The sequence below is a fragment of the Elephantulus edwardii genome, unplaced genomic scaffold, assembly GCF_000299155.1.
Source record: "Elephantulus edwardii isolate Elephantulus edwardi_28Jun2011 unplaced genomic scaffold, EleEdw1.0 scaffold00008, whole genome shotgun sequence".
NCBI classification, from domain to species: domain Eukaryota; kingdom Metazoa; phylum Chordata; class Mammalia; order Macroscelidea; family Macroscelididae; genus Elephantulus; species Elephantulus edwardii.
Genome location: NW_006399758.1, coordinates 37,995,864 through 38,012,019, shown reverse-complemented (window position 1 = coordinate 38,012,019; position 16,156 = coordinate 37,995,864). Strand labels below are relative to the sequence as shown.

At 36.0% G+C, this 16,156-nt stretch overlaps 1 protein-coding gene across 1 annotated transcript in view; it reads left to right on the top strand.

Annotated features, from left to right (window-relative positions):
* The window catches only part of NBN (nibrin), a 43,050-nt gene extending 26,894 nt beyond the window's left edge, over window positions 1-16,156 (top strand). Inside the window, exons 10-15 of the mRNA XM_006880522.1 lie at window positions 1,991-2,426; window positions 7,227-7,298; window positions 8,705-8,860; window positions 12,009-12,122; window positions 14,792-14,841; window positions 16,126-16,156. Coding sequence (XP_006880584.1) covers window positions 1,991-2,426; window positions 7,227-7,298; window positions 8,705-8,860; window positions 12,009-12,122; window positions 14,792-14,841; window positions 16,126-16,156 — 859 coding nt within the window. The remainder of the gene's footprint in view (window positions 1-1,990; window positions 2,427-7,226; window positions 7,299-8,704; window positions 8,861-12,008; window positions 12,123-14,791; window positions 14,842-16,125) is intronic.

Here is a 16,156-nt window from a genome sequence, read left to right as displayed (position 1 = left end):
TTTGCTGTACTTCTTATTATGTTACCTGAGTGGTAAGAAATAGTGCTGCAGTCCCAAAGGCACATGGTTCAAATCCACCAGCTGCTCCACGGAAGAATGGGAAATCTCACCCTGTACGATTAACTGCCTCTGAAATCCTGCTGGAGGGTCAGTTTTGACTCAGTGGTACACAACAGCAAAATTGAAGAAAGGCTTTCCTTCCTTCACCTAATTTCCAAAATGACTTTTTTAACTCTTTTTTTTTTCCTTATTGTGTACTATTGACTCAGATCTGACTGGCACAGGAGGAGATTGCCCCTCCTCCCGCAGGGCATCTGGGGGATTCAGGATTGCAGCACAGCTTCTTGCCGCTAGGTGACCAGAGCTCCCTTCCCTAGATAGCCTTATATCCTCTCAAATTACGTTTTGTTGATATTTTTTATAATTTTTTCTTTTTTAGCATATTCTAGGCCTTTCCCCCATTTTCAAATATTCAGTCTCCTCTTTATTATGTAAAACTGTTCCCAGACCTGATTTTTTCCTTTAATTATTACATTTTCTTTCTTTACAGTAAGTCTTGAACTTCTAAAAAAAGTTGTATTATTATTGTATGTTCTGTACGAACAATTTCATAACAGAATATTTTATCTCAAGGTTCCATTGTTGATATTGTAATTACTGACTCAAGACATTTGATACCATTCAGTCTCCCAAACCATCTCGTTTCCTCCCTTGGATTTTGTGATGGTAGTTCCTTATCTCTGACTTTCCTCTTTATTCCTTGTAAGTCTTTCTCTTCCCTCCTCTAATGTTCTTTATACTTTGCATTCTCTCCTGTGAGAGTGTCATGACCTTATTACAGATGACCAATATCCTTAATACTAACTCCTCCTTTAAATTTTTCATCTGCTTTTCTCCAGGAAGTTCCTGCTATTTTCCTAACTAATTTGCCTATACCCTCTTTTTCTTCCTCTTACTGCTTGGGTTTTTGCTTATTAGTGGTTCACCTTATCATTACTTTTCTTTCTCCTTTGTGCCCTCAGATGAATAGTGTTGGTTTTGATTGTCAAGGCTATATAAATTTCAGCTTTTTCTGTTGCTAGGTTCCTGGTTGAAAGTCTGACCAACTAAATTATTACAAAACCTCTTCAGCATTCTGTCTTCTGTCCAGACTGCGCCTTGATATTAGATTGCTGTTATTAGGGAGTGTGGAGTCAGTTTTGACTTAGAGTATCCCAGTATGTTGGAGAGGAACTTCCCTAGAGGGGTCTTTGGTTTGTATTGTTTATGTGAACAAATCACTAGGTCTTTATCCCACTGGCCTGGATGTGTTCACACTATCACCTTAACAACCAAAAGCTTAACTGTTGGCAACTCTAGGGCTCTTGCATTAGATTGCTTGTTATTAAAATAGCAATCATGAATCTAGTAACCTTCCAGAGAGCAGTCTTTAAATCCTCTATTGACTAATAAAATTCATAAACAATATTTGTAGAATGGATGATACGATATTATCTAGAAAGCACGAGGTCACTTTATTCACGTGTTATTTGCAGTGTATAATCTGTAGCATATTGTGGATTTAGCCACACTGATTTGTTATCCTGAATCTAGCCCTCATTAACTCCTCAGGTTATGTTCCCTCGGGAAGTGGTCCCTGCCCACCAGTTTCTTATATTATAGAGTAGCTCCTGTCTCCTGGCAACAGATCCTTTGTATTTTTATAAAGCCTTTTTCTCTGTGTTGCTTTGTCAGATAATGCAGAGAAAATAGAAATCTCCATATTGTTTCAGCTGCAGGGATGATGAATCCAATCAGATTGTAGATTTTCATTGTTAATTATCTTTATGTAAAAAAAAAGTATGTTGGTTTGCAGTGATAGAATGAATTAAAAAAATCAAGAGTCTTTCTGAATTATATAGGTGTAAGAAAAGCTTGCCAAGTTTTGAAATCACATTACTGGTTATATTTTCTGGTTTTGTTTTCTTCTTTCCTTTTTTTGAAACTTAAGGGAAAGAGATGAAGAAAATCAAGAAACACCTTCATCCAAATCAGCAAGAATGGAAATGTCTTGTTCTCTTTTGGAGCAAACACAACCAACTACACTCTCAACATGGAAAAATAAGGAACAGCATCTGTCTCAGAGCGAACCTGTGGACAAAACATCAGAGAATTTATTTACAGATTTAAAATCTAGTATGAAAAACACCAATCAGTCTCTTCCTGCAGAAAAACTAATATCAAAAAAAAGAAAACAGACTGATGATTTAGAACTAGAAGATAAAGTATTAGAAGAGTTACTCAGGAACACAGAACCAGAGCTGGAAATTGAATTGAGTGTTAAAAAACAAGAGAAAGACATCAATGTCAGGAAAAAACCAAGGCTGATTAAAGAATCAGATGGTGGTTTTAATGATGACACACTTCCAGACAATAACAAAATACCTGTGAGTAACATTTTTACTGAGAGTTCTTGCAAAAGAAATACCCAACTCTGAATGCTAAATACTTTATTTAGACTTTGTGTTGACAGTATGGGCATTCATTATGAATACTTGAAAAAAAATCCCTATCTTCAAAACTCATAAGTATAAATTTTTTTTTCAATGAGGTAAAAATCTTAAACAGCCTAAAAGAAATAAAGCTCATATATGATTGTTTTTATCTAGATTAGACTATAGAATTATATCAGAGATATGGCCATAATTTTGCCATGATATATAAGAGATCCCTTAACAGAGTAAGCAGGTGGAAAAAAGGCTGAAGAAAGTTATTAAAGTGTTTTCTAAATTTCAGAATAAAATATTTGTATTATCATTCATTCATTGCCATACAGTCGGAGACAACTCACAGCAGACTCTCCATTGGCTTTCACAGGCTGTGATTTATCTAGCAGGAGATTGTCCATCTTTCTCCACCATCACGCAGAGCATCTGATGGATTTGAGCTGCCTGTCTTTGGGTTGATAGCACAACTTCTTACCCAGTAGGCCACCTGAGCTTCCTAATATTACAGTTGTCATGTGCCTTCAAGTCAGAACCAACCTATAGCTGACTCTCCAAGCCCATCCTTCTACTGAAGAATAGCTAGAGGATTTGAACTGTGTACCTTTGGAATTGCAGTACAGCTTCTTACCATTAGGCCACCAGAGTTCCCAATATTAGGAATTTTTGTTTTAATTTTTAATATCTTTTTTTGTCTTCATAAGTGTTGATGCTTTTTTTTAAACACTTTGGTTTTAAAAAAACCTCTAGAAATACCATTTTGCATATTAGAAAGGTAATACCATATATTCACTGGTAAGTTCATTAACTTGAGAACACAAATATGAGGAATCAGAATTTCATATTCTGATCTCCTACCTGAATTTTGGCTCTTTCTTGTCAGTGAGCACCCCCTCTTTACAGACAGTTACCGGATGGAGACAAAGTTAAGTGAAATGGTAAGGATTATGTGATTAGGAGTTGCAGTTATTTCGATAAGCATTTGTTGAAAGCCAGTTATGTAAGAAATACTCAGTCTTGTGGGTTTTTACTGTGGTTGATAACTGCCATCAAATCAGCCTTCAATTCATGGGATTCCCTGCACAACTGAGTTGGACCACAGTCCGCAAGTAAGTTGTAGTTTTGATTGGCTGATTTTTTAAAGTAGATCACCAGACTTTTCTTTTTGTTTTGTCTGAGTCTGGAAGCTCTGCTGAAAACTGGCAAGCCTTATAGCAATGCTCAAGTCTCCATTTGCTCTTTAGTTGCACTGATCAGAAATCAAACCCAGACAGAAAGTAAGAATTCTACCACTGAACCACACCTTCCCCCATAGAAGTCTGTAATCACTGTTCAAATACAAATTATATACCTGTGCGCGCACGCGCGTGCACACACACACACACACACACACACACACACACACACACACGTGTACATTACATGTGTACCTATACCTATTTGGCTTTTCATAAAAGAAGAACATTCTCATCGTTTGCTTTTTTTTTAATTTTATTTGTGTGTGTGTGCGTGTACCGTCAAATCAGATCTGAGTGGTACAGGAGGAGATTGTCCCTCCTTCCCCAGCAGAGCATCTGGTGGATTCGAACTGTGCGCCTCTGGGATTGCAGTGCATCATTGTTTGCTTTTATGAATAAATTATAAATCCTTTTTTTGTAAACTAGAGTCACCTACTGAGCTTTCTGGAAATACGGATTCTTAGGCCAAAGCTCCACAGATCTAGAAATATGGATTCTTAGGCCAAAGCTCCACAGATCTAGATTCAGTACTGAATTTCTGCCTAGAAAAAAAATTTACTTATTCTGTTTCTTTAAATGTCTTTAGAAAAAGTGATTTCAATGAAATAGGTTCTTTTTTCTCCTATAAAAGCAGCCTAGTAGTGGGTAGTTCCATGGTACCAGTTTCCAGAAATAATTCTTGTTAGGTGCTGTCAAGCTATATTTTAAAGGTAAAATCAGGACTAGCCCAGCTTCCTGTCAATCTTGTGTTCTTATGTGCCGTCAAGTTGGCCATGGATTACAGGGACCCACTGAAGAGCACATCTGTCATCTACTCTGTCCTGAGCCATCCTCATCATCTCCAGTCTACTTGAGTCCATTGGTAGAGTCACTGTGCCAATATATCATCTTGAGAGTTTTCTCCCCTTCCGATGACCTTACCAAGCATGATGTCTTTTTCCAGGGACTAGCCTAGCCCCTCCTAACAGCATCCTGAAATATGTAAGATGAAACTTCGCCCTCATTGGGTTCCTCTTTTGGCAATCCATGGGATATTCAATATTCTTCTCCAACTCCACAGTTCAAAGGCACTGATTCTTCATTTGTCATCTCTACTCATTTCCTAACTTTCAGGTTTTTAAATGGTGTAACTGGTTAACTTGCACAGCTCATAATAGAAAGATTAGAAGTTAGAGGTTCACTTCTTCCTATAGGTACCTGAGAAGAAAGTCCTGATCATCTACTTCCAAAAATCAGCCCATGGACATTGTACTGCTCTTACTATACATGGAATATCATGAATCAAAGCATGCTAGGTTTTCTCTTTCTTATTAAAATTGATTTCTTGGTCATCTGTGTTGGGTCTTTGAGGAGGCCCCTCATTCAGACATCAAGTCTACTTTCCAGGGAGGAAAAGGCAAGAGGAAGGGACTTTGGGTAGAGGTGGATAAATTAATGTGATATTTGGTGAAGCCCAAGGAATGATTTACTAGGTTTAATGCATGTGTCCTTATAAAGATATTTTTCTTCTACTTTATAAAGTGTCACTTTAGCTCCAAAACAGTTTATGATGTGCTCAGTTATGTTCAATTTTTAGGAAGATAGGTCCTATTGATAGTGCATTATTTTGGGTGTATCTTTATTTGTCCATTCCCTCTGTGGCACTCTCTCCTCTACTTCTTACATTTCCTTTCTTCTTTTATTTCTCTAGTCTTGTCTTAACACATACTTTATTCTTTTACAGCCTTTACTTTTCCTTTATGTTCTATCACACATTGTTCCACTGCTCATAGGGTCATCTTTGTCTGGAATGCAGTTGTTTTGTTAGTCAGAGAACTCTAGTCCATCCTGTGTGGCTGCTAATTATATTCCTGAATCTTAACTTTCCTAGCACATTTCCCCAGACCTCATGTCACGGAAGGATATGGACGTTAGATCCCAGACTGGGAAAGATGAAAATTAAGCACACTATACCTGTGATATCAGAGCCATCGGTCTTTCAGAAAAGACCTGTCATTTGCCATCCAGTTTTTGTTGACATGTTATATAATCATGTAAGGAACTGTTGCATAGCATAATTTCTTTCACCTGTATTTTATTATTTTAGGAGTTAACGATTTTCAAAATAAAAGCCTATAGTATAAAATGAATATGTTTAGTATTAGACATTTAGTAGAGAACACTGGTCATCTACCTAGTGGAGAGGGATTTACACTGTCAACTCGAAACGCAGACAATTTGAGTCCACATGCTGCTCTGTGAGAGAAAGATGGGTAATATTCTCCCATGCAGTTTACAGCCTCTGAAAGCCCACTGGAGGGTCAGCTGTGCATTGGTTCCATTTTAAAGGCAATGAGTGAATGAGACATTTAGAGCATGTATTTTATTATGATACCTTGTTGAATATAATAAAATGTAAATAATTTTATTCTATGACAAAATTGTTTTAGTAAGAAATCTTGACAGTTGTTTCTCTTCCATTTGAAACTATATTTTTTAAAATCCTTATTTTGAGGTAATTGTTGATTCACTTCTAGCTGTAAGAATATACAGTGAAGTCTCATATACCTTCTTCCTCAATTATAACATCTTGCGTATCTCCAGTATCTTATAATAACCCAAGGATTTGACTGTAGTAATATCACTCTTACTCAGACAATATGAAATTAGTTTGATTCTTTACTTTTATCATTTTAAGAATTTGTTTTCTGGAAGTCCTTGTGCATACTCATAAAGTAAAGGAACTACACCTCATTTTTCTAAGTATAGAAAAGATTATCAGAAAAAATTCCTTATTTTTTTAAATTTTCTTTTTAAAAAGCAAATATGTGATGCTTCTCTTTACGGCTACATTTTTAAATTTGTGAAAAGCAGTCTCCAAAATATGTTTCTGATATTACTACCATTTTTACTGGGTTTAGATCTGTTTCCTCTTAAGCTGAAATAACTAAAACCCTTAGAATACTATTGGCTGGATGACTCACTCTCTCATTGCTGTCTTGGAACTGACTCATACATGAGCCTCCATCAGGCTTGCAGAGTCAGTGTATCGCAGGAGAAAATTGTCCATTTTTTTCCCTTGCAGCACCTGGTGGATTCAAACCATATGCCTTTGGATTGACAGTGCAACTCGTTATCCACTGAGCCACCAGAGCTCTGTACTAGCTGGATTCTTCTCCTATTTTAACCTTAAATAGATGATATTTGGCTTTATGTTCACTTTCACAGACTTCATAATTTTATATTTTTAAAAAATCTTACTTTGCAAATTTGGAATCATCTGTTAATGCAGTTTGGAGGCCATTTTTTTATCATGATCATCCACTACATATTTTTTTAAATAGATTGGATTGTGTCTAATAATTCATGCTCTGATGTCTCTTGTACATATGCTTTTCATTGCTGTTAATTTATTTGGGAGTGATATATAAAAGTCAAATCACTGGGTCAAAGATAATGAGAGTATCTAAGGTTCTCTAAATGGCTATCTTCATATTTTAACAAACAAATACTTTTATTTCTCTAGCCAGAGAGTGAAATCAAGAAGAAATGTAACATCAAAGAAGAATCAGTATGGTCAGCTAAAGAAAAGCTGTCTGTAAGAAAGTTTACGTTTATTTCATAAGTATTTGACTAAAATCTCATCAATTTATGTCAACTTACCTTGGGATTATAACTGTTCTTTTTTCTGCAGTTTTGTTCTGTTTCATAATTGAACTTCCTGTGGTATTAGAAGGGAGCGCTGGTGGTCTAGTGGTAAGAAACTGCTCTACAGACTCAAAGGCAAATAGTTCAAATCTGCCAGCTGCTCCACATGAGAAGGATGGGTAGACTTCTCCTGTGCAATTTAGTGCCTCTGAAAACCCGCTGGTAGCTTAGCTTTGGGTTGATTCTGACTCAGTGGCACACAACAACAGAAACTGGTAATAGAGCATGATGTAAAAAAAAGTGTAGTGAGACACCTGCTACTAATAATGTGTTTTGAGCAAATGATTTTCACATTTCTGGGTTTTATATTTTGTTAGAGATCCTGATTGCATTGTCAGATGACCCTTTTCTTTTGACTTTTTCATTTTCCCTTCTGTTCATGACTTCCTTGATATTTCCTTTGTCCTTGTGTGAATCATATCATTCAAAAGAATTAAGAGGATCAGTCTTGAGCAACTGTAGTAGAAATGTTGATAGGTAATTTACCAAGTGGTTTTAAATGACAAAAAGCAAAGAATCTCATCTTGAATTTGAATGATAGCAAGTAGTCTTGACAGGTTTAATAGTTAAGTAAATCTTCTAAAATAAAAAAATAATTTGTCAGTTGAAGAGGTGGTGGTTGTTGTGCACCATAGTGTCGGAACTGACCCACACTGACCCTCTGGCAGGTTTTCAGAGGCAGTTAATTGCACAGGAGGAGATTGCCCATCCTTCTCCTGTGGAGACGCTGGTGAATCTGAACCATGTATCTTTGGGATTGGAGTACCGTTTCTTACCACTAGGCCACCAGAGCCCCCTGTTTCATCATTAGTGCTGATTTTCTATTTGAAGTTGTAGAAAAATCTATTGCTTTAGTTAAAAAACAGCATACATAGTGTTTAAAAAAAATACATTTTACAAGAGATCATTTTGTTAGAAACTTTCAAAGTTATTGAGCATTTGAGTAAGTATTTCTGGTATTGAAATCTGTATGTTTGGTTCCAAATAGGAAGAGTGGTTAAAAGCATTTAGATGTCCAGAAAGTCTGTGGTTTGAATCCACCAGCTGTTCCATGGAGAACGACGTGGAAGTCTGCTTCTGTAGAGATTTATAGCCTTGGAATTCTCTGTCCTGTCATTATGATCAGAGCCAGCTCAACAATGAGTTGGGTTTTTTGCCTTGTGTACAAATTAAAAGTTCGGAGACTAGAATAAAGTCCTTTTATTAAGTAACTGTGCCCCTCCAGCCAAGGTGCTTGAATTTTTTCTTTAGATTCGTAAATAGTAATTTTTCTTGACTATCTTTGCTTTTTTTAAGAACAATGACGAGCTTCAGGACGATGGGGAGATGCTTCCAAGGAATGTGATAGTGACTGAGTTCAGGTCCTTGGTGGTTACAAACTCTACCTCCAGAAACCCATCCAGTGTACATGGAGATTATGGTCAGCTAAAAAATTTTAAGAAATTCAAAAAGGTAAGCACTTTTTACATCACAAGAGGGCAATGTTGTTAGGAGAGTTTTTAGTACTGAAGAGTAATAAAAGCATTTATGTTGATACGCTTCTGCTTTAAAATGTTTTAAAAAATTACCGTAGGAAAGATAAAACCTAATATGATAGTTATTACACCTAGAATATAATAAAGTATGTGAAGACTGAATAAAGAATGCTGTTCGCCAGGTTTTCTGTATCTTAAGCATTAAGCATGTAGGTATGTGAGAACATGGTTCTGCTAGTTCTAATACTGATTGCTGGCTACCTGACAGGGTTCTTTAATTCAGGACTTTAGGATGATAGCAAATTTGCTAAAAAATAACTGAACCCATTAAATGAAATACTGTACAGACATGATTTACTATTCATATAATGAAATATCAATATCATCACAAAATACTGCCATCAGACCTGAGTTTCTAATAAGGAATGCTCAATATTTTGTCGGTGTGATTAAACAGATCGTCCTGAGCTAGGTGTACATTTTGTTTATCCTTTTGTAACCTCTTCAAGTGATTTTCCCAGAAGACTGCTTTTCTCTGCAGTGTGGCTTGCATGAGTCTTATTGTGACTGTGAGATACTATAGCTTACTTTCTGATAGGAACATTTACTGTCAACATTTAGATTTGTTTTCTGCTTAGGGATATTGTTGCTGATGTTAGATGGATCTTGGCTGAAAGCAGAGAATACCAGAAGAATGTCTATCTGTGTTTCATTGATTATGCAAAGGCATTTGACTGTGTGGATCATAACAAACTGTGGCTGACTCTGAGAAGAATGGGAATCCCAGAACATTTAATTGTGCTAATACGAAACCTATACTTGGACCAAGAGGCAGTAGTCAGAACAGAGCAGGGTAACACTGCATGGTTCAAAATTGGGAAGGGTGTACGCCAGGGATGCATCCTGTCTCCATACCTGTTCAACATGTATGCAGAGCAGATTATCCGAGAGGCTGGGCTCTATGAGGGAAATTGTGGCATCAGGAGTGGTGGAAGATCTATTAACAATCTGCGTTATGCAGATGACACAACCCTGCTTGCTGAAACTGAGGACCTCATGCACTTGCTGCGAAGGGTCAAGGACTGCAGCCTTCAGTATGGACTGAGGCTCAATGTCAAGAAGACAAAGATTCTCACCACTGGACCAATTGGCAGCGTCAGGATGGATGGCGAAGAGATTGAGAGTGTTCACAGCTTCAGTTTGCTCGGCTCCACAGTCAACATTCTTGGCACTAGCAGTCAGGAAATCAAAAAGCGTATTGCGATGGGAAAGTCTGCCGTTAGGGACCTCTCTAAGGTACTCAGGAGCAACAGTGTCTCTCTGGGGACTAAGGTGCACCTGATACAGGCCATGGTATTTGCAATCGCTTGTTATGCATCAGAGAGTTGGACAATGACTAGGGAGGACAGAAGGAGAGTGGATGCTTTTGAGCTGTGGTGCTGGAGAAGGGTACTGAATGTACCATGGACTGCCAGGAAAACAAACAGATTCATCTTGGAGAGGATTAAACCAAGCTACTCCTTGGAGGCAAGGATTCTGGGGCTTCGTCTGACATACTTTGAACGTGTTGCCAGGAGGGACGGGTCCTTGGAGAGGGACATCATGCTTGGGAGGGTGAAGGGACAGCGCAGGAGGGGAAGACCCTCTATGAGATGGATTGATTCGGTGACTGGGGTAATCGGGATGGGTGTGTCAGAGGCGGTGCGGTTGGCGCAGGATAGAGCAGGGTTTAGGGCTGTTGTGCATAGGGTCGCTATGAGTCGCAAACGACTCGACGGCACATAACAACTCCTGACAATGTCCAAAGGCTTCTGAGCTTAATCAGACCCAAAGAATCTTTAACATGGAGTGGAAAATGAATATGCTTCTCTCTTGAATCCTCCTTTATTTTCAGTTTTTCATTTCACATCTGTGGCTCATGAGCCATACAGGAGCATTCTTACTTCTGCTCAGTATTCTTTCCAAAACCTCATTCTTAAAGAGTCAAATATCAAAAGATGTACTCTGTTTAATTGGTTAAATAACTAAAGGAAAAATGATCATATTCTCTGTTGGAATAGGAGGGGTACAGTCATACTACTGAAGAAGTATAAAGTAGTAGAAACATCTGGAACATGTTTTGGAAAAACTTAAAACCCTCACAAATATTTATATCTTCTGATCAGAGAATTTGTTTTGCATTTATGAAAGAAATTCAAACCAAAACTATTACAGAAATGGGATTGGCAGAATTGTCTCTGTAGTGAAGGTATTTAACCAAGTTCTTTTTTAAAATCTCAAAAACAACAACATGGCTCTATTTATGCTTTTACTAAATTGCTTAATGGTGAAGTGAATTTAAAATTATCTTTCCATTTCACATACTAGAATATTAAATGTATGTCCTTTGAATGTTAATAATTTATTACCTTCTCCTTACTCTAAATGTAATATAAAGATTGTACTTGATGGCATTTTAAAAATAATCATTTTTTTAATACCACCTGTTTGTAAATACTTTAAACTTATATAAAACACATGTACCTTAATGAAAAACAATGTAAATCAAAGATTATATAAAACACCATGTATATGCATGAAATACAATTTAAATTAGTACAAACCAATAAAAATATGAGAAGGGGGAAAAAGTACTAAATGTACTATATACCACTTAATTAATTCAATTTTTTTTAAAAAAACCCACAACAGCCCAAATTGTTATCTTCACTATCTCTTTATTAGAGATCTATCAAGTTTGGGAGGAAAAGTTATGTTTTTATGGTGCTCAGTGTGGCTTAAATCTTAAAATCGTTAGAACCAAAAATATGTGCCTTAAATTATGAGTCTTGAGTTGCTTTAATTACTACATGATTGAGGCTACTCTTTAAAAATGAAAACTCCAAATTAAGACTCTTGAATTTTTTTTTCTAGAATGTAACTCTTAATCTGAATGTAGTAATTGCTGGAGAAGACTAGGGCAGAGGATAGATGAGCCTAGCCGTGTAGGACCTCACCCTTATATTCACATATAGGATGTTAGCATCTATGGCATTTAGATTGTGCCTGATTTATAGTCCATTTTCAAGCTTTTTAAAACACAGCCATCTTAACTTGCACTTAGCGTCCTTTTATTATTTTAACAGGTCACATTTCCTGGAGCAGGGAAACTTCCACATATCATTGGAGGATCAGATCTAATAGCTCATCATGGGCGAAAAAATGCAGAATTAGAAGAGTGGTTAAGGCAGGAAATGGAGGTAAGTAGAATATGAGATGTAGAAACGTAACTCAAATTGCATTTTCCTCCATTATAGCTTGCTTAGAGCAAATTCTAAAAACCAAGCTTAACATAAGTGAATCACTATCAGTCATTCATTCATTCAGGAAGACTGATTACAGAGCATTAAGGTTAATTTGCACCATCTGTAGCACTTTTTTAAAGGGACTATAGATTTATTTCATTAATGAAAAAAATTGTACAAAATGGTACGTAAACATTTAAGTTTATATCATAATAAAATTAAATTTTCCTTAAAGGAAAATAAAAGACTTTAACTAGAAAAATTTATAAAGAAATGTAAAGGTAACTGTTAAAAGATAGTGAGCGTTACAGTTACATAGTATATAAGTGGTCTGACTTGCTAAGTCTGGAAATGTTACCTTACTGTTTTAAATATGCAAATGTTAAATTACTGTAATGTAACCTTTCCTCACTTTGCAACTTGGTTAGGTTATAAAGTTGTAATGTGAAAATTAGGCATCTTGTAAAAATTGAAGATGACCACATCAGATCACAAAATCAGGAATAGCTACATTATGATATTATGCGAGATTACATCATTAATTTTCCAAACTACAGAGAAGCATGACTCAGTGGCATTGACTTAACCTAAACCATCACAGTGATACCCTTTTTCTCACCTTGCATGTTGGCATTCATTACTGCCAAAGATGCATCATTAATGTGAAAAATTGTTGGGTAGTAGATTTTTCACTCTTGTTGTAGTGCAGAATGTTGGATCAAGAGCAAGTTTACTTTTTCTTATTTTCTGTTATCTCCTCTAAAAGATAAATATCCCCTTATCTCTATGCATTATAACATCTTTTGTTTCATCTTTGCTTTTTAGTAACTTCTTCAAAAACTCTAGCTCACAATGTTTCCTAAGTTGTCTGATTGTTATTCTATGTATCCGCTGAGTTTTACATTTAACCTATTGTGTTTTTTTTTTCACTTCTGGAAGTTTTTTTGTTCTTTTTTAAATCTTTCTTGATGATCTCTTAAGCTCCCTTTTTATGTGTATATTAAGCAGTTATTTTATATTATAACATATGCTGATACATAAAGTCTTTGTGCATCTATTTTGGCTATTTACGTGAGGCCTTGTTTCCAAGTATATGTTTTATAGTTTTCTAATCATCTAGTCTTAGTTCTTATTTTATTGTTTTCATATTCTTCTTAAATTGCTTTGAGTTATTATTTCTCACAGATTGAGTTCTTCATCTTTCTTACATATTCTATTTCAACATCTTTCTCTTTTTCTTTAGCAGATAGGATAACTATGCTGTTCTTTTTATAGCTTTTCTTTTTAATCTTTTAGCTTTTTAATGAGAAATTTCTTTTTTCTTGAAGTGTAATTGTTTTTTGTTGTGTGTACTGTCTAGTTTGAATTAACTCATAGCTGGCCCTCAAGCAGGTTTTCAGAGGCAGTTATTCCTACGAGAGGAGATTGCCCTTTTACTCCCTTGGAGGAGCTGGTGGATTTGATCCATGTGCCTTCAGGTTGGCAGTGCAGCTCCTTATCAGAAGGCCACCAAAGCTCCCCTTTGAAGCATGTGGTACCTCATATAGGTTCTAAAGCCAATTTAGGATGTAAAAATGTAATATCGGCATAATTACCTGTAACTTCTCTCTGCTTGCCTTCAGTTCTTGGGTCTCACATCAGCATGGCAATATGTTCACAGACAGCACATTGCCAGTTCCATCTAGTTTTTGTTGCTTGAAAAATACTCAAAGGAATGGCTCAGCTTGTGCTGTGTATCACTTTTCTCCTTTTGAACCTGGTTCTTTCTGTGGAACTCAGTTAAATATTCTGTATCAGAGTGTGTGTCATATCCCTCTACAAAAAGTCTAGTATTTCAGATTGATCATCTGATTTTTATAGCAAATGATAGAATCATCGCTAGTGTTAGAATATATCCAATACAATGTTTTCGGGTTTGTTTGTTTGTTTTGGGTTTTGGGGTTTTTTTTCAGATCTTACCTATCCAAACTATTTTTATTTTAGGAGTTTAGTGTATTTAAAGTTACTTTTTGGGTGATTAGTAGGAGGATTTTATCTTCCATTTGGGATTGGGAGTTAAAGAACCAAGTCAGCAGTGAGCATGTCTGTGTAAGAGGGGATCACTATTGCCCTTCTAGCATATTCACCCCTAGTCTAGAACCAAAGCCCTGAAAACTAGTAAAACAATTTTGCTGGGAAGAATGTTTAAAAGTTATTAAACTAGCACAATTTAATGAGCTAGGATTCTTACAAAACCTCTGGAGACCTAGTTGGTAAGGCGTTTGCATGTCAACCTAAAGGCAAATGGATCAAACCCACCAGTTGCCCCACAGGAGAAAGATGGACAGTCTTCTCCTGTGCAGTTTACAGCCTCTGAAAGCCCCCTGGAGGGTCAGCTATAAGTTGGTTCTGACTCAACAGCACATAACAACAGCAAAGAAAAGTTATGTTGGTGTCTTTGAAGAGGTAATGACTGAGAAAGTTATTTAATTAGGGTCTTTTTGCAATAATCTAGACATGAAATGATCTGTTGGGTAGGAAAGATATTATAAAGGCAGGAACTCAGAGATGACGTGGTCTCTCAATATAGCATTTCATTAGATCTACATTCAGCATTGAGCAGATATTTATGTTATTTTTGACAGGTGCAAAATCAACATGCAAAAGAAGAGTCTCTTGCCGATGATCTATTTAGGTAAAGTTTAATTTCAGCTTTATCATGTACCATTGAGAGATTATCTATATAAATGTCATTTCCATTCATAGAAGACTAAATATTTGTTTCTTTCTTCCATATTATGAGGTAGTTAGTCCTTTCACTTAAAGAATGTATTTTTAGCATGCTTTTAATTTTACTTTTTGAATGCCTTTTAATTCGCTTTATATAGTCTTCAAATTTGGATTTTGATTTAGTTTTGTTCAGTCACAGCGTACTTAAAATTTGAATGGAGGCATTTGGCCAAAAGAAGGTTCCTGAGCTGGTTTAATTTGGCTTATAAATTTGTGACATGTTCAGCATTAACAGAATCATGAATGAGTAGGTTTTAAATTAAGGCAAGTAAAATGCCAGACCATGTGCGGAGTTTTAATTGGTACATGCATAGAAGCAAAAGGCAAGATTAGAATTTCGGGGCAGGCTTTTGGGAAGAGTTACAATGGATGCTTGTAATTTCTGACTTAACACATTTTCAGCATTCCTGCAGGCTTAACAAACCTGATAACAATTTGCTTTTAAATACTTACAAAATAATTAGAGGTAAATAGTAGAACCAAATATATATATTTTAGTACTATTTATTTTTTAGTCTTTTCTACAGACAATTTGCTTTATTCCCTTATTTTATTATTAAAAACATGAGTTACTGATGCAGATGGCGACAACAAACTTTTCATCAGTGGTCAGATGAGTATACCTAATTGCCCAGTTCTATTTGGTTCATTACTTTAGGAGGAAATTTTGTAAAATGCTAATTACTGATATATTTTAGGTTCATTATGCTCTTTTGTGCAAATAGTATTTTGCATGTATATGTTTAATATGAAAATTAGAAATATAAATACATACTGATTTCTAAGGTGGTTTTTCATTAAACTTTTTAGTGCTTTACAGCATTTTTTATTGCTATCATATTTTGGTTTTATTAAATACCTATCAGTAATAGTAAATGGAGGGGAAATTCCGGTGCTTATTATAATACAGCCTAAGTGGCTAGAGAATTGCTCTGCCATTGCAGAGGTGGGCAGTTCAAATCCGCTATCTGCTCCAAGGGATAAAGATGGGCAATCTCTTCCAGTGCACTTATAGCCTAAAACGGCTCACTGGAGGGTCAGCTCTGAGTGCATTCTGACTTAATGGCAGTGAGTCTGAGTTTTTAAAGGATAAAATAAGAGACTGTATTTTGAAGTCTTAACTCTGAAAGTACAAAAAAGAAGGTCCTCATTACTCTAAATGTTATTTAACTCTCTTTTTTCTTTACAGATATAATCCTAATGTAAAAAGGAGAAGATAA